At 44.0% G+C, this 27,844-nt stretch overlaps 1 protein-coding gene across 1 annotated transcript in view; it reads right to left on the minus strand.

The window, feature by feature from the left end:
- Positions 1 to 27,844, minus strand: part of ctif (CBP80/20-dependent translation initiation factor) — a 114,670-nt gene that overhangs the window by 36,641 nt on the left and 50,185 nt on the right. Inside the window, exons 6-8 of the mRNA XM_056291070.1 lie at positions 26,437 to 26,541; positions 26,003 to 26,078; positions 8,144 to 8,220 (exon numbers count right to left, since the gene is read on the minus strand). Of these exons, the coding sequence (XP_056147045.1) occupies positions 8,144 to 8,220; positions 26,003 to 26,078; positions 26,437 to 26,541 (258 nt within the window). The remainder of the gene's footprint in view (positions 1 to 8,143; positions 8,221 to 26,002; positions 26,079 to 26,436; positions 26,542 to 27,844) is intronic.

The following is a 27,844-nucleotide window of genomic DNA, read 5'->3' on the forward strand; positions in this document are numbered from 1 at the left end:
CACCTTAAGCTAGGGTTTGTTTTGAGGGTTGTGAGTGCAATGGCTGGGATGCGCTTTTCACTTTCTGCATGTAATAACAATGTTTTGAGTGTAGTGGTGGTGGTGTACAGAACTACTTTGCTGGGGGGGGGGTATTAATGGACAGCTATCAGGTGGGTCGACTGCCCACTAATATGTATGGTAGAGCAGCGTTTCCCCAACCCAGTCCTCAAGGAACCCCTATCCTGCAGATTTTCATTGTAACCCTGCATAGGTAGCCCTGCTTGTACTTACTCAACCAATCATCTCACAACACTTAATTATGCAAGGTGTGCAACATCTGACATAATTCATTGCTGATTGGTTGAATAACTACAAACAGGTACCTATTCAGAGTTGCAAAGAAAATCTGCAGGATAGGGGTTCCTTGAGGACTGGGTTGGGAAACACTGTGGTAGAGGACACACTGCACGTGCACACGTATACACACACACACACATGCATACACAGTACAAAAGGCACTTTGGATCATCTGATCTTGCTAAAACGTGCTCATTTCGTGATGCTGACTGTCTGCCAAGTGGGTTGAATTGACTTGGTGCCATTTCACATGTTAAGATTAAAAACCATGTCTTTTGCCCAGGCTCTGGCTCATGTCATCACTGACCTGGCTGAGACTTGCCGCTTTCCCCCTGGGCCAGTAGGCAGAAGTATGGTTAGCTGTTCCCAGATGAGCTGACCGACCACTCTACAAGCAGGAGAGGAGGGCACGCCACAACAGAGGCGATTACAGAGATACACAGCGAGAAAAGAGCCGAGGGATGGATGACGAGGACGGACCAAAGCGTAAGAGAAATTATAGTGAAATGGTGGAAAATTGATGGGGGACCAACGAGGTGGAGTAGAGAAGGAATATGCAAGAGAGGCGAGAACAAAAAGCGAGAGAACACAAAAGAGAAAAAAAAAACTCAGTCTACCAGTTACTACATGCAAGGGCCAACAGGAAGTGAAGGATGCTCTGATGACTAAAAAAAGTGTAATGAACGGACACAAGTGAGAGGACAGACACTGATGATCGATGAGTGCTGTTGCTGTGGGGAGGAGGTGTGGGTATATGTAGGGGCAGAGCTTGTTTATCCACCGGACCACTGGCTGACTGACCCAGACAGGACAATCGACTGACCCAGGGGGAGGGGAGCTTGTTGTTCAACCAATCAATACAGCCACCCCGATGGTGGTGCACCCTTCACAGGGACCCCGCTGTTACCAGGCCGGTGAGCAGACTGCTCTTGACTGAGAAGACCTGGATGCTTGATACCAACAGCTGGATGCTTCACACCATCTTGGTTAAGTGAACCGAGACTTGAAAGTCATTGCTGAGATTCACTGGCTTGCTTACCAGGCTCCCGGGGTTTGCCCTTGCTGGGGGTAAAAGCATTCCCCTACTTTGCTTCCCTGGACTTGGGATAATCTGCAGAGTATAGTACGTTTTATTAATCTAGTCCCCGTGGAAAAATGTAAAGCCATGTTAAGAGTCCGTGAAACTTAGTAATGCAACTGCCCTGATCTGAGCTGGATTTAGTGTCTTCCTTGTGTGTTTGATGTTAGTGTTCCCTGTCTGTTGTGTTTTATTTCTTTATTTCTACTTAAACTGCAACTGGCGCACTGTCTTGGCCAGGTCTCCCTTAGAAAACAAGAGTTCAATCTCAACGGACTTCCTGGTTAAATCAATGAAATAAAATAAATACAAGTGTGTGTGTGTGTGTGTGTGTTTAAGATGGGTAAAATTGTCATTATAGGCAGAAGATGTAAGCAGAAGGGCAGGGGATTAAAAGTGAGTACTGAGGGACAGGCAGACTGTGGTAGCATGATCTACACACACACACACACACACACACACACACACACACACACACACACACACACAAAATGGTGAAACAGCAGACGCCATGCAGCCTTGATGCTATTCCACCTGCAGCTGCTTTGTACAACAAAATTAAAAAAATTGCACAGTTGAGGAAGCAGTTCATAAGATAAAATAAAATAAAAATAATAAATGAAAATAAAAAATCAAATTAAAGTGCATCTTAACTAAAATCACCAATCCCTCCACCCTCGCCTTTCTCTCTGTCACAGCGATACATGGGTTCCCATAAGTGAATCCTAAACTGTGATGCTTGATGCTGAACTCATTCTTGTCTCATTAGTGTAAGACCACTGATGACGATGATGTTATACTGTTAGCAGACCAAAAGCACAGCTCTGTCTGCAGAGGAAGTGGGACTACAGTCATACTGAAAGCCCCTCTGGATGGAGCAGCGAGGTGGTAAACAACAGGTTCCTGTGAATCATAACCAACCTCAGCCTGTTCTGACATGTCTGCTTAACTAGAAACACGTGCTGTCTTTGCTGCAGTAAGCCTGCACGATCTCTTCACTACATCTCCCTCCCGTGTCATCCCGCTGATCAACAGTCATGCACATCTGCAAATACAGGTTTTTACAGACATTCAAAGCCACTTGAGTCGAACTCTGGCAACTGGGATACCCCGACAACGCAAGGTTTTCTTAAAGTACTGGCAAATGTTGTATATTTACCAATATACCAATCCTACTACTACTACTACTACTACTACTTTCGGCTGCTCCCGTTAGGGGTCGCCACAGCGGATCATCCGTTTCCATCTCTTCCTGTCTTCTGCGTCTTCCTCTGTCACACCAGCCACCTGCATGTCTTCCCTCACCACATCCATAAACCTCCTCTTTGGCCTTCCTCTTCTCCTCTTCCCTGGCAGCTCCATATTTAGCATCCTTCTCCCAATATACTCAGCATCTCTCCTCCACACATGTCCAAACCATCTCAATCTTGCCTCTCTTGCTTTGTCTCCAAACCGTCCAACCTGAGCGGTCCCTCTAATATAATCGTTCCTAATCCTGTCCTTCTTCGTTACTCCCAGTGAAAATCTTAGCATCTTCAACTCTGCCACCTCCAGCTCCGCCTCCTGTCTTTTCGTCAGTGCCACTGTCTCCAAACCATATAACATAGCTGGTCTCACAACCATCTTGTAAACTTTCCCTTTAACTCTTGCTGGTACCCTTCTGTCGCAAATCACTCCTGACACACTTCTCCACCCACTCCAACCTGCCTGCACTCTCTTTTTCACCTCTCTACTGCACTCCCCGTTACTTTGGACAGTTGACCCCAAGTATTTAAACTCAAATGCCTTTGTCACCTCCACTCCTTGCATCCTGACCATTCCACTGTCCTCTCTCTCATTCACGCATAGGTATTCAGTCTTGCTCCTACTGACTTTCATTCCTCTTCTCTCCAGTGCATACCTCCACCTCTCCAGGCTCTCCTCAACCTGCACCCTACTCTCGCTACAGATCACAATGTCATCCGCGAACATCATCGTCCATGGAGACTCCTGCCTGATCTTGTCCGTCAACCTGTCCATCACCATTGCAAACAAGAAAGGGCTCAGAGCCGATCCTTGATGTAATCCCACCTCCACCTTGAACCCATCTGTCATTCCAACCGCACACCTCACCACTGTCACACTTCCCTCATACGTATCCTGCACCACTCCTACATACTTCTCTGGAACTCCCGACTTCCTCAAACAATACCACACCTCATCTCTCAGCACCCTGTCATATAAATCTACAAAGACACAATGTAACTCCTTCTGACCTTCTCTATACTTCTCCATCAACATACTCAAAGCAAACATCGCATCTGTGGTGCTCTTTCATGACATGAAACCATACTGCTGCTCGCTGATCGTCACCTCTCCTCTTAACCTAGCTTCTATTACTCTTTCCCAAATCTTCATGCTGTGGCTGATCAACTTTATACCTCTGTAGTTGTTACAGTTCTGCACATCGCCCTTGTTCTTGAAAATCGGTACCAGTATGCTTCTTCTCCACTCCTCAGGCATCCTCTCACTTTCCAGGATTGTGTTAAACAATCTAGTTAAAAACTCCACTGCCATCTCTCCTAAACTGCCATCTCTCCATGCCTCCACATGTATGTCATCTGGACCAACTGCCTTTCCACTCTTCATCCTCTTCATAGCTGCCCTCACTTCCTCCTTGCTAATTTACTGCACTTCCTGATTCACGATCCCCACATCATCCAATCTTCTCTCGCTCTCATTTCTTCATTCATCAGCCCCTCAAAGTATTCCTTCCACCTTCTCAGCACACTCTCCTCGCTTGTCAGCACATTTCCATCTCTATCCTTGATCGCCCTAACTTGCTGCACATCCTTCCCAGTTCGGTCCCTCTGTCTAGCCAATTGGTACAAGTCCTTTTCTCCTTCCTTAGTGTCTAACCTCTCATACAACTCACCACACGCCCGTTCCTTTGCCTTTGCCACCTCTCTCTTCGCTTTACGCTGCATCTCCAAGTACAACTGGGGATAAAAATGAGGGAAACAAATCCAAAAAAACTATAAAGAAACTACATCTATGCTTTTATTGTTGAAATTAGCTGTAAAAAATACCTGCAGTTGCTGTATCAGTTAACTGGAGACTCATCCCAATGAGTACCACAAAACCGAACCTTTCAACAACCTCTTAACTTCAGCCCACGTTAGGTCAACTATTTCTTCCCTCCCAAGGCAGGATCAACTTAAGCGGGTTGATTGTATAATTAGGTTTTCACTGCGCTAAAAAAAAGTTTTATTCAGAGTTACTGTTTGCTCTTTCCTCACAAATGTTGACACATCAAACACAACACATCCTGCACAATACATAATACATAACACGCACACCATCCTCACGTTATCTTTACAGAGCTACAAGTTCATTAGCACAGACTGTACAAACGGGCTACAGCGAGGGAACCTGAGTGCACGGGAGTAGCATGTTTAATAGACAAACGTTTGACGATAATACATCTGGCAGGAAAACATGCCTGTTTTCGGCATTTTTCAAAGTGAACTTCAGAGATACTTTTCTCTGCCAACTGGAAATGCTCTAACTTCAACTGATTTTTTTTATTTTTATTTTTTTGGACCCCCCCCCCCCCTTTTTCTCCCCAATTGTATCTGGCCAATTACCCCACTCCTCCAAGCCATCCTGGTCGCTGCTCTGCCCCCTCTGCCAATCCGGGGAGAGCTGCAGACTACCACATGCCTCCTCCGATACATGTGGAGTCACCAGCCGCTTCTTTTCACCTGACAGTGGGGAGTTTCGCCAGGGGGATGTAGTGCGTGAGAGGATCATGCTATTCCTCTCAATTCCCCCTACCCCCCTGAAAAGGCGCCCCGACCGACCAGAGGAGACGCTAGTGCAGCGACCAGGACGCATACCCACATCCGGCTTCCCACCCGCAGACACAGCCAATTGTGTCTATAGGGATGCCCGACCAAGCCGGAGGTAACATGGGCATTCGAATCGTCGATCCCCGTGTTGGTAGGCAACGGAATAGACCGCTACGCTACATGGACGCCCACTTCAACTGAAATTATAACCATCTTACCTACTGTTCAGGATTATGGTATGTTTGTTTCAGACAGAAACAAACTCAGAACTTATTGTTGTTTTAGCTAACTGCATGACTATAATTCACTCCACCAATACAGAGCCAGAATACAGAACATATTGAATATGTTATGGAAGTAACACATTTATAATGTCCTTACAGTTTGCCTTCCATAGACTGTTCTGGTTACTGCAAAATAAAACTGCCAGCCTATGAGGTATTAAGAGGTATTCATCTACAAGCAGATATCATTGATTTGAATCTACAGCATAGATATGACCATTTTTACAATGGTCATATAAATGGTCATATCTACCTGCCTTGTTAACTCTGCTGTTCTTTTTTTCTGTTTCCCTGTCTCCTGTCTCATTTCTTCCTTGATATTTTCAATCTCCAACCTCATCCTTCGCTCTACATCTCTCTGCCTCGAGGGAAACAGAACTCTTGAACTTCTGCTGTGCTCTCCTTGTGGTATGTATACACAAGGTTAATAGACTTTCCCAGACTATATGTTTAGTGTACATGCAAAGATGAGAGGAGTGCAGAGTTTTTCTAGTCGGGGTTGCTCAACAGGACTGACACACGGTTTGCATTACCGCCCAGCAGGGTGACAGCAACCTAACCCACTAAGCATGTGTTCAATTTTTTTATTTTTATTTTTTCAAACTGCTACCAGCTTTATTACTTTAAAGAGGACGAGAAGCTGCTGCAAAATGCACAGACTGACTGACTGACGGACTGATTGACTGTTATGGAAAAAATGCTGCACCTGGCTTCTTTTGGGGTAGAGGGGAGCACTTTCCGAAACTGTGAACTCTATTCTATGTAAGATGAGCAATCACGGAGCGATGAAAGTTGGATTTTATGCTGCACAGGCAGTTTGACTTATTCCTCTCTGATATCTGTAATGGTTGCTCACTTGGCAGCAGGGTGTCTAGTTGTGTGCAAAAAGCAGCAACTTTAAGCCTGGGATGTGTAGCGACCATGGATGACTAGACTCACTAGCCCTTGGCTAACGGGTTGTACCCTTTAGCTGACTGGTTAGCGCAGTCGCCCGTGGTGCGGGCTACCCGGGTTCTGTTCCCGGCTTCGGCAGATTCCCGACTGCCCCCTGAATTCGCTCCATCGGTGTCAGAAGGTGGATGGTGAGACTGTGAGGCCGTCGGAAGCACGTGCGCCCAGAGGCGTGATATGCTGAAGCACGGGGATGCGCTTTTCGAAGGGGGGGGGGGGTGTAACGACCACGGATGTGTAGACTCGCTAGCCCTTGGCTAACGGGTCGGACCCTTTAGTTGACTGGTTAGGGCGGTCGCCCGTGATGTGGGCTACCCGGGTTCGATTCCCAGCTGCGGCTGATTCCCAGCTGCCCCCCTGAATTCGCTACACATGCAACATGTTATCTAATTTTACAATATAAACAAGACGTCAGATCTGACATTATTTCTAAAAAGTGTGTCTTATTTAAACCACTTCCTGTATTATCAATGACAAATACAGTTAAGAAATTGCTTTTTAAGAGAAAATAGTAGTGTCGTGGATTAGTGTGAACAAGCACTCAGCAGCCCTACATAGAAGGAACAGCAGATGGGAATAGGCAAAGAAGGTTTAGGAGGACTTCAGACCATTAAAAACACACACACACACACACACACACACACACACACACACACACACACACACACACACACTTAAGTACATACAAAGCCCAACGGTTGCTTTCAAATGCGAACTTTGCTGTCACAGCGTCGAGAGGACTGTACTTGTGGGCAAGCGTATGTAAGAAAAAGAAGTGATATGTCGTATATATACACTTGAATGTAGCACCAGTGAGTCCACTGAGCACTGGGCTCAAGGTTGAGTGGACTGCTGCTGATCCTGGTTTCACATTTTTTTTTCTTTTTGTCTGGCTCACGCTGCACCCTGGACTCATAAACACAATAGTTCAGGGCAGGACCAATTATTCTCTCCTTTGTAAGAAAATATAAAAGTTAGGTGTTTTTTTTTTCTTTTTTCTTGCGGTCCAACATAACTTTTGTCGTTTTCATCCACAAAAACAATTCAAATATTTTCTTTTTTTGCCTGTTTCTTAGCAACTAAAGAGAAGTTTTCCAGTGACATCAGGGCAAAGAGAGGGAGCGATTGGGAGGGAATGGGTTTCTTAGAACAGCTCGGTCTGAATGTCGTCAGACTCGAGTCAAATGAGATCTCACTGTCCATACATTTGATGCACATGTTCCAGTCTTAAGACGGGTGCCATAGCGGCACAGTCAGAACTTTCCGGAAAGAGCCCACAGTTTCAACTCTGATGTGCAAGCTCTGTATATCTGCAATGAGAGCAACTGATTTAAGTAAAGAATTAACTGGATTAAGTGTCTAAAAATCTCTTTTCGCAACCAGACAGCCACACCTAGAGAAAATTAATGAAGAGCTAAGTGGCCTATTAAATATGAAAAAGTAGTCCTATCCACTGTCCTTTGTCCTGCCTGCAGTGAAGCGTGGAGGATGCATTCCTGTCTTGACACTGCTTTGGCTGCAGAGAAGAGTTAAAGCCTCGGGCTTGGCTGTGCGTTGGTCTGACATCAACACGGAAACAACATTCCCTCTCACTGAGGTGTGTGTGTGTGTGTGTGTGTGTGTGTGTTTGTGTGTGTGTGTGTGTATGAGTCCATAATTACCGTCGGTCGTTTCTCCTGCGTCGGAAGAGCTTTTTGGTGTGTGCAATCTCAGCCTCGTTGGGCAGAGGTGGGAAGGCCTGTACGAGGAGAACGGAGAAGAAACAGGTGAGTTTATTTACCCATTTAGTTAATTTCCACGCAAAATATACAAAAGAAAAAATAAAAATAAAAAACGACTGAAATAGGTCCATAATAAAAACACAAAAAAAAATGCAAAAAAAAAAATTAGAGCTTCCTTAGAAATGCTCCCACATGAGAGTTAAAATTATCGGCTAGGGTGTTTTCTTTCAACGACTGTAAAACAGTAAGCAGCTCCTCAAAAACCAAGTTTTTTGTGTGCGAAACTCATCGTTAATAATGCAAATGCACAACACGTCAAAAGCAAAAACACAACGTATGACTACAAAAGGCCAAGCGTCCTTTGAAAGTTTTTAAGTTTGCAATTTTTCGCAAAGTTTACAGTTTTGAAGCTCTAACAAAGCTTAAAGTTAATGTTTAAGCATATCTAGTAAGGCATGATTAATTTTTGCTTGTTCATTAAATATCTAATATATAGTGTAGCGAAAAAGTGATATTTCTAGGTAGTGAAAATCCTTATCACATTCTACGCAGAACATAAAGCACCATCACCCACAGTGGGGAAAACTAGTTTTGAGCTCATTTCAGAAAAAACAAAAAGTTGACCATATTTACATATAGAGACAAAGATAAGAAAAGAGATTAGCAAACAGATGGGATAATCAAAAGTATGACTCCTTGAGGACAGGCTTAAGGTATCCCATATAAAATCACTATGCCTATTACTGAATACCTTTAGCCTACAAATAGTTAAAACAGCAATCAAACTAAACACTGTCAAATGTTGTGGATAAAAGGGGGACAGTACAGCAACGAAACTGAATAAAATGTTGACACTCATACTGCATATCAATCTAAATTCAGACTGATTGAGTGACATATATGACATGTACCTTTACAGCAAAATGTAGTTAAAATGTAAACATAGCATGTTCATAACAGCTGGACAAATAATAGTTATTGCAGAACCACAGCTGGCTTAGTTACCATTTTATATATATATATATATATATATATATATATATATATATATATATATATATATATATATATATATATCTAATGCAGATAGTTAAGACATATTCTCATCTCTCACCATCCACACAACAGTTGTCTTGTCTAGAGAGCTTCACACGGCACTAGTGCTGGGTAGCGTCTATTCATAGCCCAGAGTGGGTGGGTTATTTTATGTGATCTTGCTTTAAAATCTGGCTTTGGCTGCATCAAAGTACATGCTAAAGCATAATTCAAGTTCGGTAGGCTTGGTGCACATACACTTGGTATGTATGTAAAAATGTATTTGGAATTTCATGACTTCGAGTAGACCTAAATGAATAAAGCATTATTTTAAATGGCCAGTAACCAAGCCAAAATCAGGTGGGAAGAGATAAAACCAAGTAAAAAACGAACAGGTGGATCTTAAAAAAGGATATGAGCATGGTTCGGTTGAACGAGTGGTGGTTTTACCACATATAGAACAATGGGGAAAATCAGACACTGGTTAGTTTATTTTTATTCTATTCTAGTCTCTGTATCAACATTGCCAAACATAAAACAAAACCAGTACTGATCAAGAGAAAGAAAAGTAAGGAGATATGAGGAGATGAGAGGAAAAGCAGAAATGACAGGGGAAAACAGCAAAAGGAGGGGATTACAGACAGTCCCATCAGCAGATGATGAGCAAGGCAGCAGTAGATAAGCAGGGATGAGAGGAGACAGATTTGAATTGATGAGCACACACACACACACACACACACACACACATATATATATATATATATGCAAATCACATGTATTTACTACATCATACACATGCATAAGTATTATATATTCACAGAAGCTGTTTCTCCGTGTGTCTATTTTATATCCTGAAATGAACAAGAGACAGAGGAAGACAGGGAAGGACATGAGAGCAAAGAAGAGTCATAAAAGAAGGCTTGTAGAGGAGCGAGGAGCCTTGAGAGAGAGAGAGACAGCGGCAGATATGATGGACTGATGAGATGGGGGTGAGCTGCACCTTAACCTGCATCTTAGGTTTGATCTGCAGCCCTGTCCAAATTCATGAAGGTTCATTTGAACCTCCGATGCATGTGCACATCAAAGCAATGCAGCGATGCATTATGCTGTTAATACATTTCTTTAAGCTTCACTGGCATTCTGTGGAGTTTTCTGGATCCTCCTATTATTGTTTGGTCATTTTCCCTGGGCTAAGCCCCATATGTTTAAATTCCAACAAATACCTCTTGCTGGCTCGTGTATTTGTGTTGAGGCCTTTATGCTCTGTACTGTATGTGTTGGACCAGTTCGCCGTGGAATCCCTAATGAGAATCTCTGTGTAGTCCATGAATTCATATGTATGGAAGGTATGAAATATTTCTGACATGTATGAGTTGGGGGGGGGGGATAACAGTGATAATGACCTCCACGTTCCAAGCTATAGATGGGGTATTAGAGCCTATAGGGCACAGTATGCAGCCTGCCAAGGAGAGACGATCAACACTCATCCATTAAACATCAGGGTTGTCAATCAAACAGCCTCGCTCCCCTCCTCTCAGCATCAGTGTCTGCTGTTGCCATGGATACTGATAGCTGAGAACCGGTGTGTTTTTTGACTACATTTTTAATGGTGGAGGATGTCATGGTGAATTGGTGCATAGACCAGTCTTCAAAACAAAGAGTAATTTTGTGTTTGTGACTGCATGTCTACTTTAGCTACTCTGCTAAAAGGCAGCAGGCACACTATCAAAGTGTTGTGTGTGCACCGTAGTGTGCAAGTGCAGACATTCAAGTCTGAATGTACATTACAGTCTGTATATGTATTCTCCCTTAACAACCGGTAGTGTCTACATAAGAAGCAGACACGAACCCCTGATTGGGGCACAGTAGGGGTTACACCTATCTTTTATGAGTGTGTGTTTGTGTGTGTGTTTTGTGGGCTACTGAATGCACATTCATGCGGAGATGCCGACTGAGGCAAACACCCTCTCTCATGGCACATCACTGTTGTTTCTCGTCTCTAATGCACTAAAAATCAGTCTGTGCACAAAAGAAACCTCAAGGGGGTAAAAGAAACAAGCACATTGTGTAGTGGCTGCTGTAAATGACAAGTGCCATTAAGTTGTTCAATCTTTATTTGTTGGCTTTTATCCATCCATCCGACCATTATCCAAACCGCTTATCCTGCTCTCAGGGTCACGGGGATGCTGGAGACTATCCCAGCAGTCATTGGGCAGCAGGAGGGGAGACACCCTGGACAGGCCGCCAGGCCAACATAGGGCCCACACACACACACACACACACACATATTCACACGTTAGTGCGGCCAAGTCACCTGACCTACATGTCTTTGGACTGTGGGAGGAAACCCACGCAGATACAGGGAGAACATGCAAACTCCCCACAGAGGACGACCCCCCCAAGGTTGGACTACCCTGGGGCTCGAACTCAGGACCTTCTTGCTGTGAGGCGACTGCGCTAACCACTGTGCCACCCATACGTTTGGCTTTTAATGCAAGGGAAAAAAAAGTTCTGGAAAAACATACCAATACCAATGGTGATCCATAAACAGTAAATTTCCACCATGCAATGATGTCATTGTCTAACCGTCTCTGTACTGGATCCAGGAGGGTCACAACATGCCACCACTGCCTTTCTGTATCCCCTCCAAATACTGTCAGCCCTCATTGTTCGCTAAAAGGTCGCGTTTTGTTTATTACCGGTGTAGAAATTACGTGTCACAAAATGTGTGATAGATTTTGCAACAAAACTTTGGTGATAACATGGAATTATGTTTTCAGTAAGGCCAATGAGACGGCGATGAAGGGAATAACGAAAAGGGAAAGAAAGTTAACTATTCTGGAGCTCTGCAGTCGGTTGGAGGCAGTAAATTCTTTACTTCACTCACATGGAAAGAGAAAGGTTAACGCAGACAAATATGAGATCATGCACACACACTCACAACTGCACACACACAAACACACACACACACACACACACACACACACACACACACACACACACACACACACACACACACTAAATTAGGACTCCAACCCTTCTAAAATCCCCTTTAAATTCCTCTGCAGCTTGCTGTCCTAAGGCAGCTAACTCGAGTTTTCTCTTTGAGTTTCTATCTGATTCAGTTTCCCACACACACACACACACACACACACACACACACACACACACACGCAAAATGTACATTTACACTTCAAGAGCCCTAACTCTGACTACGTTAAAACACAAGTTTAAGAGGTAATTTGAGCTGTGGTACTCGTGTCTTGTCTCCCTCAGAGCAGCCTCGGTGGGACTGGTGGAGTCTGATTGGAGCCAGATGTGAGCGAGAGACACAAAGTAGGTGGGACACCATGTTAACATGGCACAATAATAAAACAGACTGAACTGCCGACCTGCCGGCACCACGCGTGCACACATACGCAATCGTGCGTGCACACAACGCACACCAAAAACTCAACATTAAGTGGGGAAAATGCAGACCTCAGTGAACACATGGAAGGTCAGAAAACCTTTTTTTTCCCTTTTTAATGTCAGTGACATTCTGTTCAATAACACAGTCTGCGGGAGAGAATGAAAGTGATAGACAGGGGTAGGGTGGAATGCTTAGCTACTGTTATTTCCTCTAGGTTATCATTAGCTGTAATTTTGCAAACCCCCCCCCCCCCCCAAATGGCTACCAGATGATAGCCTGACTGCTGCATGTGCACATACACACACACACACACACACTCACACACTCACACAAATAAATAGACAAACACAATGTTTGCATGGGATGTCACTAAAACATGCACATGTAAGCTTACAGGAACACGCACAGTTACACAATCACATGCAAGCAGAACACACAAACACATAAACATTAACCCCAAGCTTAGAAGAACAGAATTAAGAGTTTGCATGAGAATCTATGACATAAATCGATATTTCAGCGAGGTATATTTGCATGCAAAAAAAATCTAAGATGGAGAAGCATATATGATATTGTGCAAAGCCCATCAAAAGCATGTCAAGCACCAAGGGAGAAAGGTTTAGATGCAGTAGGGTACGAGAGATTGCAGCTCTGTATGTGTGTGTGTGTGTGTGTGTGTGTGTACTGTTGTGTGCACATGCATAAGAGAAACAGGAACACTGCAGCTGCATAGGTGTATGGTGGTGCATGAGTGAAAAGAAAGAGAGGGAGACAGAGAGCAAGGGTGAAGAGACAGAGAGGAGGATGCAAAAAAAACCCTTTGTGGTTGACAGCAAGAGGACTGTGGATCTGCAGGTAGCAGTCGGAGCAGGGCAGATCAAAGAGGGGTGTGTGCTGGCCTGGTCCCCAGCCAAGAGACCTCTCACCTCGTGCAGACAGAAGGGGGCCCTGTGGACGTGACAAGGCCTGGGAGGGGGGTCTGGCTGTATGTGTGTGGGAGGAAGAAAAATAAGAGTGATATCTTGTGTATGTGTTTCTGGGTGATAGTAGAGGCGGTAGGGATGACGTGAGTCGTTTTTAGTCTCTTAACTTAGCTTTACAAATACGTGTTTTTCTAGTTTGATGGAGAAAGTGAACGTGTGTGCTGGTGTACAGTGTTGAATGTGTCTGTGTACCTTGTGTGTGCATAACGGACAATTTTAGAGGTATATGAATATATATCACATATTTGCGGTGTATAAAGCTTGTGTCTCTCATCTGCCATGAGACACACGAATCTGTAGATGTGCCTTCCCACACAGACATGGTGGCTAAACCGAAAGGTTCTGTGAAATTTGGGGAATAAATCACACAGCCGGGCGTCTGGACCGGGTTATTCCGTTGCCTACCAACACGGGGATTGCCGGTTTTAATCCTCGTGTTACCTCCGGCTTGATCGGGCGTCCCTACAGACACAGTTGGCCGTGTCTGGGGTGGGAAGCCGGATGTGGGTATGTGTCCTGGTCGCTGCACTAGCGCCTCCCCTGGTCGGTCGAGGCACCTGTTCGGGGGGGACTGGGGGGGAATAGAGTAATCCTCTCGCGTGCTGCGTCCCCCTGGCGAAACTCCTCACTGTCAGGTGAAAAGAAGCGGCTGGTGAATCCACATGTATCGGAGGAGGCATGTGGTGGTCTGCAGCCCTTCCCGGATCGGCAGAAGAGTGGAGGTAATTGGCCGAATACAAATGGGGAGAAAAAGGGGGACCCCCCCCCCAAAAAAACAAAACAAAAACCGATGGGAATTGATATTATTTAATCACTGCCCATATACGTATATATATACGTATATACGTATATACACGTGTATATACGTGTGTGTGTGTATATATATATATATATATATACATACATACACACACATACATACATACATACACACACACACACATACATACATACATACACACACACACACATATATATACACACACACATATATATATGCATATATATATACATATATAGATATATACACACACATACATATACACACACACACACACACACACACACACGCACACACACACACATATACACTCACTGGCCACTTTATTAGGTACACCTTGCTAGTACCGGGTTGGACCCCCTTTTGCCTTCAGAACTGCCTTAATCCTTCGTGGCATAGATTCAACAAGGTACTGGAAACATTCCTCAGAGAGTTTGGTCCATATTGACATGATAGCATCACGCAGTTGCTGCAGATTTGTCGGCTGCACATTCATGATGCGAATCTCCCGGTCCATCACATCCCAAAGGTGCTCTATTGGATTGAGATCTGGTGACTGTGGAGGCCAATTGAGTACAGTGAACTCATTGTCATGTTCAAGAAACTAGTCTGAGATGATCTGAGCTTTATGACATGGCGCGTTATCCTGCTGGAAGTAGCCATCAGAAGATGGGAACACTGTGGTCATAAAGGGATGGACATGGTCAGCAACAATACTCAGGTAGGCTGTGGCGTTGACACGATGCTCAATTGGTACTAAGGGGCCCAAAGTGTGCCAAGAAAATATCCCCCACACCATTACACCACCACCACCAGCCTGAACCGTTGATACAAGGCAGGATGGATCCATGCTTTCATGTTGTTGACGCCAAATTCTGACCCTACCATCCGAATGTCGCAGCAGAAATCGAGACTCATCAGACCAGGCAACGTTTTTCCAATCTTCTATTGTCCAATTTTGGTGAGCCTGTGCGAATTTTAGCCTCAGTTTCCTGTTCTTAGCTGACAGGAGTGGCACCCGGTGTGGTCTTCTGCTGCTGTAGCCCATCTGCCTCAAGGTTCGACGTGTTGTGCGTTCAGAGATGCTCTTCTGCATACCTCGGTTGTAATGAGTGGTTATTTGAGTTACTGTTGCCTTTCCATCAGCTCAAACCAGTCTGGCCATTCTCCTCTGACCTCTGGCATCAACAAGGCATTTTCGCCCACAGAACTGCCGCTCACTGGATATTTTCTCTTTTTCGGACCATTCTCTGTAAACCCTAGAGATGGTTGTGCGTGAAAATCCCAGTAGATCAGCAGTTTCTGAAATGCTCAGACCAGCCCGTCTGGCACCAACAACCATGCCACGTTCAAAGTCACTTAAATCACCTTTCTTCCCCATTCTGATGCTCGGTTTGAACTGCAGCAGATCGTCTTGACCATGTCTACATGCCTAAATGCATTGAGTTGCTGCCATGTGATTGGCTGATTAGAAATTTGTGTTAATGAGCAGTTGGACGGGTGTGCCTAATAAAGTGGCGGGTGAGTGTATATATATATATGGGGCTTGGCTCATTGGCTCATTCAGGCGTTGAATTACACAGCTGTTTCAAAGAAATCTCAAATTACGTCACAAAGAAACACCCGAGGAATCTGAGCAAGTATGGCAAGTTGCGCATTTGAGCTACCGTTGCTGATCTTTACTGCAGCCTTGTGACTCGTAGTAATTGCGGGCGACAATACAAAGGCAAAGACTGAACAAACAAGAGAGTTGAAGCTGCCAGAGAAAGGTATGCTAGGTGCTGGGTGATAAGAGGCAATGATGTGAGGTCCTGGCATCCGTGTCTCGTTTTATTAGAGCTCTGAAACCAGGGGCCACGGTGGAGCAGAGAGGCTGACTGAAACATCAAAGTGCTCAACGCTGTCGAGCCATAGCAGGAGATGGAGACGTTGTGTGATCAAAGAGCCGAGAGAGCGGAAAAGACGAGAACGAATGAAAGACGACAACCCTTACGTTACCCTATAGAGATTAAATCATAGCGCCGCTGCTGGAGCGACCGGTTTCAGACCATTAAAACTGTGTTTCAGCCACCTTTTTAAATGACAGAGGGAAACTTCCTATTTAGACTACGTTAAAGATCAGGTCGTCTTCTCTACACGATAGAGTGATATTGTTTGGAGTGTGATATGATGATATATATTGAGCGATGATAGTAAATGTCTATCGTTTCACATTAAGCTCTAGCCAGAGCCCTAGAAAGAGAGTTATGTCAACTCCGTAGACGTCAATGGGCCACAGCAATGGCGGATCATGAGAGCCCCGGACAGTTCCAAACAGTGCGCATAGAATATGTGTCACGTTGGAATATATCTATATCTATATATAAATGTAAAAATCTGAAAATATTGGTTAGTAGTGTAAACTACTAATAAGACACGTTAGTCCCTTGCTAACGGGTCTGACCCTTTAGCCGAGCGGTTAGTGATGTCGCCTTGTGGTGCAGTACACCCCGTATCGAATCCCGCACCGGGCAAGAAAATAACCGGTTACAGTAGTTACCAGAAATCGCGGCTAAGCAGTTCATTTAAATGACCCGCCAAGCTTCGTTTGGAACTATTCGGTGGCCACATGAACAACGTGACCCTCTCGCGTTCTGACCCCTCATTGATGCAACTCTCTCTTTCTAGGGCTCTGGCTCTAGCGTGTATTTCGTTGTGTCGCAAATCACACTCTTTACGGCAACATTTTTTGTCATTTGAACGACTTTTTCCGCCCTTTTCACAGCGCGGATGCAAGCGGGCAACTTGCATGAAGGCAATGCAAACAAACATGGAGGACAGTGAACGTAACGCAGAGCGGGGTGATTCCGAACAGAAGGACTCCGACCAGCCAGGACAAAACGAGGAGGTTGTACCTTAAAAGAGGGGCAACTTCTACCGTATGGATGTGGTTTGGGTATGCAGTCTGACACGGACCAGAAAACTGTATTGTAACGTGCATGAATAAGTAGACACGTTGGTCCTTAACAAACGGATCGGACCCTTCAGTCGACTGGTTAACGTTGTCGCTTAGGGAGTGAGAGATACGGGTTCGCGTCCTGTGGCGGTACCCGGGCTGCCCCCTGAACTCACTACAGTATTTTGCAAAATATGCCGCACGCCGGTTTCCACAACAGACTCAAACACCACTAGCCTCTTTAACCACCTACGCAAGTGTTTTCTATTTACCTTTTTATATTTTATACATTAATACTTAATATTTTGTTTCATATTTAATTGAAAATGTGTGCAAAGATTCTAAATAAAAGTAGAAAAATAATCAAATATGAGTAAGTACCTTTTATTTGTCGAGTATATAATTCAAAATGTAATAGGAAACAGGCCGTTCCATGTGGTCATTTTATACAAACTATTTATTCATTGAATGGACAGAAAATGTGCTATGTATCGTTATCATGATATGAATGACCTATATGTCGTTATGTGAGATTTTGGTCACATCGCACAGCCCTAGTCAAAGTTCATGGCAAAATCAAAAAGTCCTCGCAAAACTCACTCTTTCATGTGTGTGTGAGAAGGCTTGGCATGTTCAGCCCCACATAAGCAAGCTACCACTAATGCATCAAAGAGCAAAGACCACTGCAAGGTCTTCGCTCTGAGGTCAAGAGCACTGAAGCTTCGAATGCATCAACATCTATTGTGTCAGTGGCTACGAACGGTGAATAAATATTGCAAACGTTGGAGGGCTGCGTCCCCAAATTCCAACAATGGGCTGTATTCGTGCATGCTCCCAGGTATGCACTCGCTCTCCCTCCCCATGCTGTGTCAGAGACCTGAGAATATTATCCAGCAGCGCCTCAGTCAGTATGTGTGGTCAGTGTAGTGTTGGAGGTCCAGCCAGCAAGCCAAGGAGTTGGGGACAATAGCAGGAAGAAACCAAAGGGAGGGGGCCGAAATTGCCATGACCCCCTGAATACTGTTTTGCTGCCCACTTACATATGAAGAACTGGAAGGGCGGAGTAAAGGACACTGAGAAAGGACATGAGTGAGGAAGAATGACAGCTAGAGGGGAATAGTGAGAGTGAGTTTGGAGGATAATCAAATAGTGCAGGAAAAAGAAAGTGACTGTAAATAGAAATGGAGGCTTATGGAAGAAGGGTACAGAAGTTAGAGAAGGGATGAGTACGTGAGGCTGGGGAGTAAAAAATAAGGGAACAGATATAACGATCCCGTGGTTCCTGGATAAAGATGGGCAGTCAGTCATAAATGCTATGAGTGGGATTGGGGGCTCAAACACATTGACAGCTGACAGAAAGACTGCCAAAATTTAATCCCCACCTCCACTCGTACACACCATCCCTCCTCACAAGAAGTGCTGCTGCAGAGCACGTAGGCTTGCAGACAGTGGGGCCAATGAGTCTGCACTGCCTTAGCTCCAGACTCCAGCTTTGTTCCCCCCATGGTTTTTGCTTTGTTCACTTACCAGGAGACCGGATGTGGCCTAAATGACTAGCTGTTTTCTCCCTTGCTCCTTGGTCCCCCCCCCCCGTCCTCCCCCTCCTTAGTTCACAACTTCTGTGTCATCAGAGTTTTGAATTATGTCATTAAAAACGGGAAGGAAAAAAAAACAAAACCTCTGCTACAGATTTTGGAATTTATGGATATGTAAGAGTGTTTTTCCAGGCCCTTTTGTTTTCATATAAAGTTATTGTGGTATGGGCACATTGTCTCAGATGTGTGTAGATTCGACTGTAATATGACATTAAAAATGTTCAGTCATACCTGACCATCTGCGGCCATAGATACATGTTGACCGACGTTGAGCCTGGTGCCAACAACTGGATTTGTGATGATGCTTAAGTGACATGATCTTATCAGAAAATACATGACTATGGGATAAGAAAAGGTCAGGTTGGGCATCTGGGTAGCATAGCGGTCTATTCCGTTGCCTACCAACACAGGGCTCGCCAATTCGAATCCCCGTGTTACCTCCGGCTTGGTCGGGCATCCCTACAGACACAATTGGCCATGTCTACGGGTGGGAAGCCGGATGTGGGTATGTTTCCTGGCTGCTGCACTAGCGCCTCATCTGGTCGATCAGGGCGCCTGTTTGAGAGGGAGGGGAAACTGGGGGGAATAGCGTGATCCTCCCATGCGCTACATCGCCCTGGTGAAACTCCCCACTGTCAGGTGAAAAGAAGCGGCCGGCGACTCCACATGTACCGGAGGAGGCATATGGTAGTCTGCAACTAAATCCGCTGAATGTTGACCACATTCACTCTTTGCATTTTACACGCTGAGTGGGTAAATAATGGTAGCTAGCATGCATGCTCATATACGTTTTAAACACATGCATACACTTATGAACCGTGGCTGCCACAACACTATAACTGACCATGATCAGTTATCAGTGATCACATGATCAGGCTGACGAGTGAAACGCTGTCCTGATTGGAGAGGGTTGGGCGCAGAACGAGAGAGCGGCATAAAGGAGAGGGATGACAAGATATGAATGAATATATAGGCCTTGGATCTACCTGGTGTTGAAAAGCATTACTGACTCTATTACTGAGTCTAAAAAACCGTCTCTATACTGTGCGGCTGCACACCTACGCTGCTTTCTCAAATTATTTACCCCTGCATGTTGAGAGCAGGCCTTTAAATGCACTTTTAGCACAGCAGTAGATTGCATATTGTTAATACCTGTGGGACACATATCTGGAAGTACCAAATTAGAAAAAAAGGGGTTGAAATCATTAACTGTGTGTGTTGGTGAGTGCGTGCATGTGTATACTTTCCAGTCATTTACACATTTTTCAGTCACTTACTAATATGAATGCACTCATCAGTAGTCTCGTCTTAGTCAGTCTTGTCTAAGCTTTTTTTATCCTTATTATAAGATGACAGTGGAAGGAAGTATGTGGATCGGAAGAGAGGGCTTACGTGAATGTGTGTGTTGGTGTATGTGTGTGCGTGTGCATGTGCTAACATTCCAGAGAGGTGAGTAAAGGTCCCATTGACAGTCCTCTGGCAGAGACAATGAGGAGAGCATAGGGAGGAAATACTCCCCCTCGCCGACTCTCCCAGGTATGAAAATCTAAAAAAAACACACACACTCAAACACACACTCAATCAAACACACACTCAATCAAACACACACACACACACACAGCTTTCCACAACCCATGGCTTTTTGTAAGTCTACGCTGACTTGTGGAAAGAGGAAGTGGAAGTATGCAGCAAGTATAAAAAAAAAAAGGAGGGGACTTGGGGTGAAGTAAGTAGCCTCGCGGTCCGGCAGCCAACTGGGGAAGGCAAACTCATTGAATCAGCTTTTCGCTTTCACTGATTAAGTCCCGAGCCCTTTATAAAACAATTGTGTAGGTAATGCCAAAGACCAAAGATCAGGCGGTGTTCAAAACAACTTGGCTGCAGACGCCATCTACTCCAAGCACAAAAAGCTGACTAGTATGAGCCCCACACTAGTGGACATTATCAAACAGCTAAAATATCCATCCATCCATCCATTATCCAAACCGCCCATCCTGCTCTCAGGGTCTCGGGGCTGCTGGAGCCTATCCCAGGTTATCATTTTATATAACAAGGTGGCAACAGATATTTGTAAAACACATGCTGTATCATTTCCAAATACCACTGCTCATTAGCCCCTCATCATTCAGCGGTGGTCCTAGCACTAAAATACAGGACATCTTATTACTATGCTTGACACGTCAATACTTGTGTTCAGAGATTGTCAAGAGGTTAGTGTCAACCGTCTCAAGTCGAGCATTTGTCCCCACTGTCCTAAAATTGAATCCTATAATAATCAACTATGTCTACTTATGGGGCAGCACGGTGGCGCAGTGGTTAGCATGGTCGCCTCATAGCAAGAAGGTCCTGGGTTCAAACCCCGGGGTAGTCCAACCTTGGGGGTCATCCTGGGTTGTCCTCTGTGTGGAGTTAGCCTGTTCTCCCCGTGTCTGCGTGGGTTTCCTCGGGTACTCCGGTTTCTTCCCACAGTCCAAAGACATGTAGGTCAGGTGAATTGGCTATACTAAATTGTCCCTAGGTGTGAATGTGTGTGTGTCGGCCCTGTGATGGACTGGTGGCTTGACCAGGGTGTCTCCCAGCCTGCTGCCCAATGAATCCTGCAACCCCAATTGGGGTAAGCGGCTTGGATAATGGATGGATGGATGTCTACTTGTGTCTTTCCTACTCTGTCTTGGAAAAACAAAACATCTCTAAGGAAGAAAAAATCTGCAGCATCAATGGCAGACGTAAGGGTAACTAAAATGAACAGTGATACAGTGGACTGTATCTATGCTCTCAGGTGCCTCTTTATGATGGAAGTATTGTTAAACATGGTGCTCTGACTGCTCTACACTGCAAACTGGGGCCTGTGGCATAAAACCCTGGAGGCTGGGGGCACATAACCATGTGACATTGAGGATTACTATGACAGCTGTGGCCAGTTTTGGCTACGGTGTGATCACCCTGGCAGAGATATGAGATGACGATTGTGAGATTACCACTTGATAACGGTTAAAAACTGTACACTGTAAAAAACAAAACAAAAACAAAACTGTTGTTTTTCTGATAAAAAAAACTGGCAGCTGTGGTTACCAGAACTTCACTGTAATAACTACAACAGAACTTTTTCTACTATTACTATATTATTACACTATACTATATTGCTATTGTAGCAAATTCAGGGGGCAGCCAGGAATCGAACCCGGATAGCCCAGATCACAGGTGACTGCACTAACAAGTCAAATAAAGGGCCCGACCCATTAGCCAAGGGCTAGCGAGTCTAGTCATCTCTGGTTGTTACAGTGTGTGTGTGTGTGTGTGTGTGGGGGGGGGGGGGGTAACACAGCTCCTTCACGCCTCTAGGCGCATGTGCTTTTGATGGCCTAACGGTCTCTCTCACCATCCCGCTTCAGGGGGCAGCCGAGAACCCCCTTCGCAGCCAGGAATCGAACCCGGATAGCCCGCGCCACGGGCGACTGCACTATCCAGTCAACGAAAGGATCCGACCCCTTTAGTTGACTGGATAGTGTTAAATGTACTAACCGTTATCAGCACAATGGTTAGTACATTTAATGGTGACAAAATGCACTTTTTTACAAAAAATAAATACAAAAAATTACAGTGTTGGCTGTTATATATATTACGGTATATTTCTGTTATCAGCATAATGGTTAGTACATTTAACCGTGATAAAATTTATTTTTAATAAAAAATAAATGCGAGTGCTGGCTGTCTATATATTACGGTATACAGTTATATATTACTGTATACGGGTCATGTATTACGGTATATTTCCATTATAAAAACAATGCAAGGGTATTCAACGATGGAGTACTGTATTTTTTCAGAATGGAGATGTAAAAATTATTGTTTTGGCGGATATATTATATATGTATATATATTTTTTTATATTTACGTTGTCTCGCTGGAACAGAAACAGTATTCAACATATTTATAGTTTACTGTCTTTTACTGTCAAGGTTTGACAGTTTTTCACCATCAAATCTAGACATTTTTTTACAGTATATGCACACAAAGAGGCTGAGTATGACTGAATGTTTGCATGAGTGTTTGTGTGAGAGACAGTGAAGGAAAGAGTGGGAGGGAGGTAAAGAGAGAGTATGTTTGGCATTCCCAATCTCCTCTGACCTTTCCATGTCCCAGTGCCAACCCACATCCTATCCAATACAAACCAGACAAACTCAGCTGACCCCGTCTTCCTTGTGGCACTTTGTGAATGAAAGGAAACGGCCATCTTGGCTCTGAAAGTATGGAAGGGAGGAAGCCATCTTTGTAGTGCAAGGGCTATCTTGGCTCAATCAGTATGAGGTGGAATGAATCACGGCTTGAAAGCCAAAAGAGCAAGGAAAGAGGAAGACATTGCGGTTCCAACAGTACAAGCGATGGAGGACATCTTGGCCCAACAAGTAAGGAAGGAAGAGAGGAGGTTGACATCAGTGACTCAAAGATAAACTCTGCCGACCAAAATTAAATGTATAGCACCATAACAAGCATTACTATGAGGCCTCAGCTTGTTCTGACAGGAAGGACTCATTAAAAATCAATTGTAGGTCATATTTTGTTGATTTGAGACTTATAGACAGGCAGCAGGCAGAAATACAATATCAGTTAAGTAAAGAGTTAGGCTTTCCAGACAGAATTATATAGAAATGCTATCTATAGGTTCTGTAGAGTATAACTTAGCGACATAGGCACATGTCAAATCGGGCGATCTTTGAACAGAGACGTAAACCAAGCCGAGGGTCAGAAACCTGAGTCTTTACCTCGAAGGAGTTTTCTCATTTACCTGGCTATTTCGGTCGCCAGCTCAAGAAGTTCAACCTGCCTCAGGAACTGCTGTTTCAGCTCTACACTGCCATAATCCAGTCTGTCCTCTGCACATCCATCACTGTCTGTTTGGATCAGCCACCAAACAGGACTAGGACAGACTACAACGGACGGTTAAGTCTGCAGAGATAATCACTGGTGGCAACTTGCCCTCCAATCAGAACTTACACACCTCCAGAGTCAGGAAACAGGCAGGCAACATCACTGCAGAACCATCACACCCTAGTCACAACCTGTTCCAACTCCTCCCCTCTAGTAGGCGCTACAGAGCATGGTACACCAAAACAACCAGATATAAAAACAGTTTCTTTCCACAGGCTGTCATTCAAATGTATGCCAATAAATCCAGCTATTTGTATATACTGTACTGTACATTGTACATCTTCTGGTACGCTCTGTCATGTCCATCTACCTCAGGCATGTATGTAAGTCAGTTGCTAACAACTATTTCAATATCTCTGATAATATATTCTCTGCACCACTGCACTTTATCACCACTTATTTTGCCTGTATATGTAAATCTATATGTATATATCTGAAGATTGTTGTGTTGTAGAGTTGTTATTCTATGTAAAGTACACTGAGAGAGCCACGAAACCGGAGTCAAATTCCATGTAGTGCAAACCTACATGGCCAATAACATGATTCTGATGTCTGATGTCACAGCTTTGTAAAAAAAAAAAAGAAGATAAATGCCAACTCTTAGAAACTAAAAATCACCACTAGAGTTCTGTGGACTACCAATCAATAGGTACAAGATGCCCTTACACACTACCCCTAGTGGCCAATATTACAGTTTGCCCACCCACTTTTCTGTGAGTGGAATAAAAAAAAAAACAAGGCTTGCTCTCTCACCACTAGGTGTCATAAAAAGTCAATCTTAAGACTCAATTCATGTCATTATAATGCTTTTGTTATTTACGGCATACCATGTCTTTTTATATAATCATAAGATCCGGATATACATTTGATATTATTGTATACGTTGAACCATTTAGTTCTTTATGACAATTATTTAGTTCTTGATATGTCATGACACAATGGCTATTGTTCATTTACATGTTCTTTGCTGTAATTTCTTCTTTGTACCACTAGAGAGCAGTCTCTAACAAAGATTGGTACTTTGCTACTGACGGCTGAAAAGTCCAAGCACCCTGTGCCGATTTAATCAAGTAACAATATATAGGACTTGTTTTCTAATATGAATCTTTTATTAGTAGTTATTAGAAGATAAATTATCATTAGTATGTCCTATAGAACTACTACTACTACTTTCGGCTGCTCCCGTTAGGGGTCGCCTCAGCGGATCATCCGTTTCCATCTCTTCCTGCCCTTTGCATCTTCCTCTGTCATGCCAGCCATTAACTTCCTCTTTTCCTCTTCCCTGGCAGCTCCATATTCAGCATCCTACTCCCAATATACCAAACATCTCTCCTCCACACATGTCCAAACCATCTCAATCTTGCCTCTCTTGCTTTGTCTCCATATCATCCAACCCGAGCTGTCCCTCTAATATAATCGTTCCTAATCCTGTCCTTCTTCGTCACTCCCAGTGAAAATCTCAGCAATTTCAACTCTGCCTCCCCCAGCTCTGCCTCCTGTCTTTTCATCAGTACCACTGTCTCCAAAACATACTATATAGCCGGTCTCACTACCATCTTGTAAACCTTACTTTTAACTCTTGCTGGTATCCTTCTGTCGCAAATCACTCCTGACACTTCTCCACCCACTCCACCCTGCCTGCACTCTCTTCTTCTAACCTCTCATACAACTCACCATACACCTTTTCCTTTGCTTTCGCCACCTCTCTCTTCACTTTACGCCGGTCCTCCTTGTACTCCTGTCTACTTTTTCCAGATGACACACCAAGTATCTTCCTAGCTGTGTCCTTCACTATTTCTGCAGTGGTTGCCCAGCCATCCAGCAACTCTTCACTACCACCCAGTGCCTGTCTTAACTCCTCCCTGAACGCCACACAACAGTCCTCCTTCTTCAACTTCCACCATTTGATCCTTGGCTCTGCTTTCACTCTCTTCCCCTTCTTGATACCAAAAGTCATGCTGCCTAGCTACCGTCTCCCGTCACCACCTTGCAGTCTCCGATCCCTTTCAGATTGGGCATAAGTATGTCCTATAGAACAAGTGAGTTTAAAACATTATACATGTCAGTGTGAGAAACCATCACAATTAAACATGCAGGAACTACCACCGATATTTACAGAAGTGACTTACTGGGTGCAAGTGGGGGAGGAATCTCTCTATGTCGTTCATGTCAATACCATCGTCTTCAAACTTGTTTTTAATCATCCTGAGAGAGAGAAAAGTGTTAAATGTGAGTAAGGGGGGAAAGCATCAATAAAAAAGAACAGTACTTCTTGAGAAATTGACGGACCCTGGTCAGACTTAATTATAGACAAAACAAAAAGAATATTTGAACTGAGACCACGAGAGAACTGAAGTCTCTTGGAATCGATAAAGACAGAATAGAGTGAAGAAGAAATGAAAAGGACAGAGTTGAAGACATAATTCATGAATATAAATCAAATGCAATAATATGTAATGGTCAACAGAAGACAATACAAAGGCCAAGACGGGATAGGATACCAGACACAGGTTGGACAGAATACAAAAGACCCTAACACTTGTGCCCTAGGGCCACATCTCACCCCTCTCTGTCAATGTGTGGTAGGTGCTTTGGAGTGCCTCGGAAATGTTTCCTGTGGAACTGGCTGAAGTCCAGCTTCTCTGGCTGCACGTCCCAGCCAGCACCCCTAGAGAAATAAAGACAGAGTCAGGATCTCCCAAGGACAGATAGCATCCTTGTGCACATGCACACCAAAAGACATGTAAGGTGTCCCGGATGTGAAGCATACTCAGGAATCAATGAACAAGGCAACGTTACCCCTTCACCAAAGCTGGCTGGGTTGACGCTTATGTGTCGGCAATAAGATTATCACTTATATCAAAGTTTGCACTCAGTACTCTTTTAGCCAATAATCTGCTATCTCATTGCAATCTAAGCCCCTCCAAAAAGACTTCTAATCAGGCATTTAATAGTTACCACCTCCTGGGTCCCAGAGCAGCTTTAATGGGCTCCCAAATAAGATCCTGCCATATGTACAATGCTGTGATCACTGTACTCCCCCCCCCCCAAACAAAAACATTCCAGACATGCAGGGAGTTAAAGCATTGATCTGATTATTCATATATACTATATATATATATATATATATATATATATATATATATACATAAATATGGATATATCCATCCATTGTCCAAGCAACTTATCTCAATCGGTGTCTACCAGCTGCCAGGCCATCAGAGCCGAGGCCCCCCCCACACACAAACTTTCACAACTAGGGACAATTTAGTATGGCCGAGCCACCTGACCTACATGTCTTTGGACTGTGGGAGGAAACCGGAGCCCCCGGAGGAAAACCACACAGACACATGGAGAATATGCAAACTCCACACAGAGGACGACCTGGGACGACCCCCAAGGTTGGACTACCCCGGGGCTCGAACCCAGGACCTTCTTGCTGTGGGGCAACACTGTGCCACCGTGCCACTCCTGATATACATAACTAACTTCATTGTAATCAGATATCTGTACCGTTAGGTTGATTCTCTAGACAGCAATATAACTGAGACATCCAAGGAGTGATCTCGTGTCAAAGGTAGTTTTTTACAGTGGTTGCTGGTGTAAACACCAAAATAAGAATAAAAAGCATAACTATTCCTGTTTGTGCCGGATTCATCCCATTGACTGTGTCTTTGGTGGAAAAACAGCTAACCCACCACTTCAAGGTGGATGGCCTATTTTGTGGCTGGAAATGCACTCTTTTATCCTTACAGGAACAAATGAGAGATGCGAACCAAGTATGGGCAAAGAAACCAGCCTTGAGGAATTCTTAAGACAGCAAACAAATTCAGCTAAATATATATATATATATATATATATATATATATATATATATATATATATATATATATATATATATATATATATATATATATATGTAACTATTGTCCAAGTTTAGGATTACTGATTTAAATGATGTAATTTTGTTA

Source organism: Lampris incognitus, chromosome 12, assembly GCF_029633865.1.
Source record: "Lampris incognitus isolate fLamInc1 chromosome 12, fLamInc1.hap2, whole genome shotgun sequence".
In the NCBI taxonomy this organism is placed as follows: Eukaryota; Metazoa; Chordata; class Actinopteri; order Lampriformes; family Lampridae; genus Lampris; species Lampris incognitus.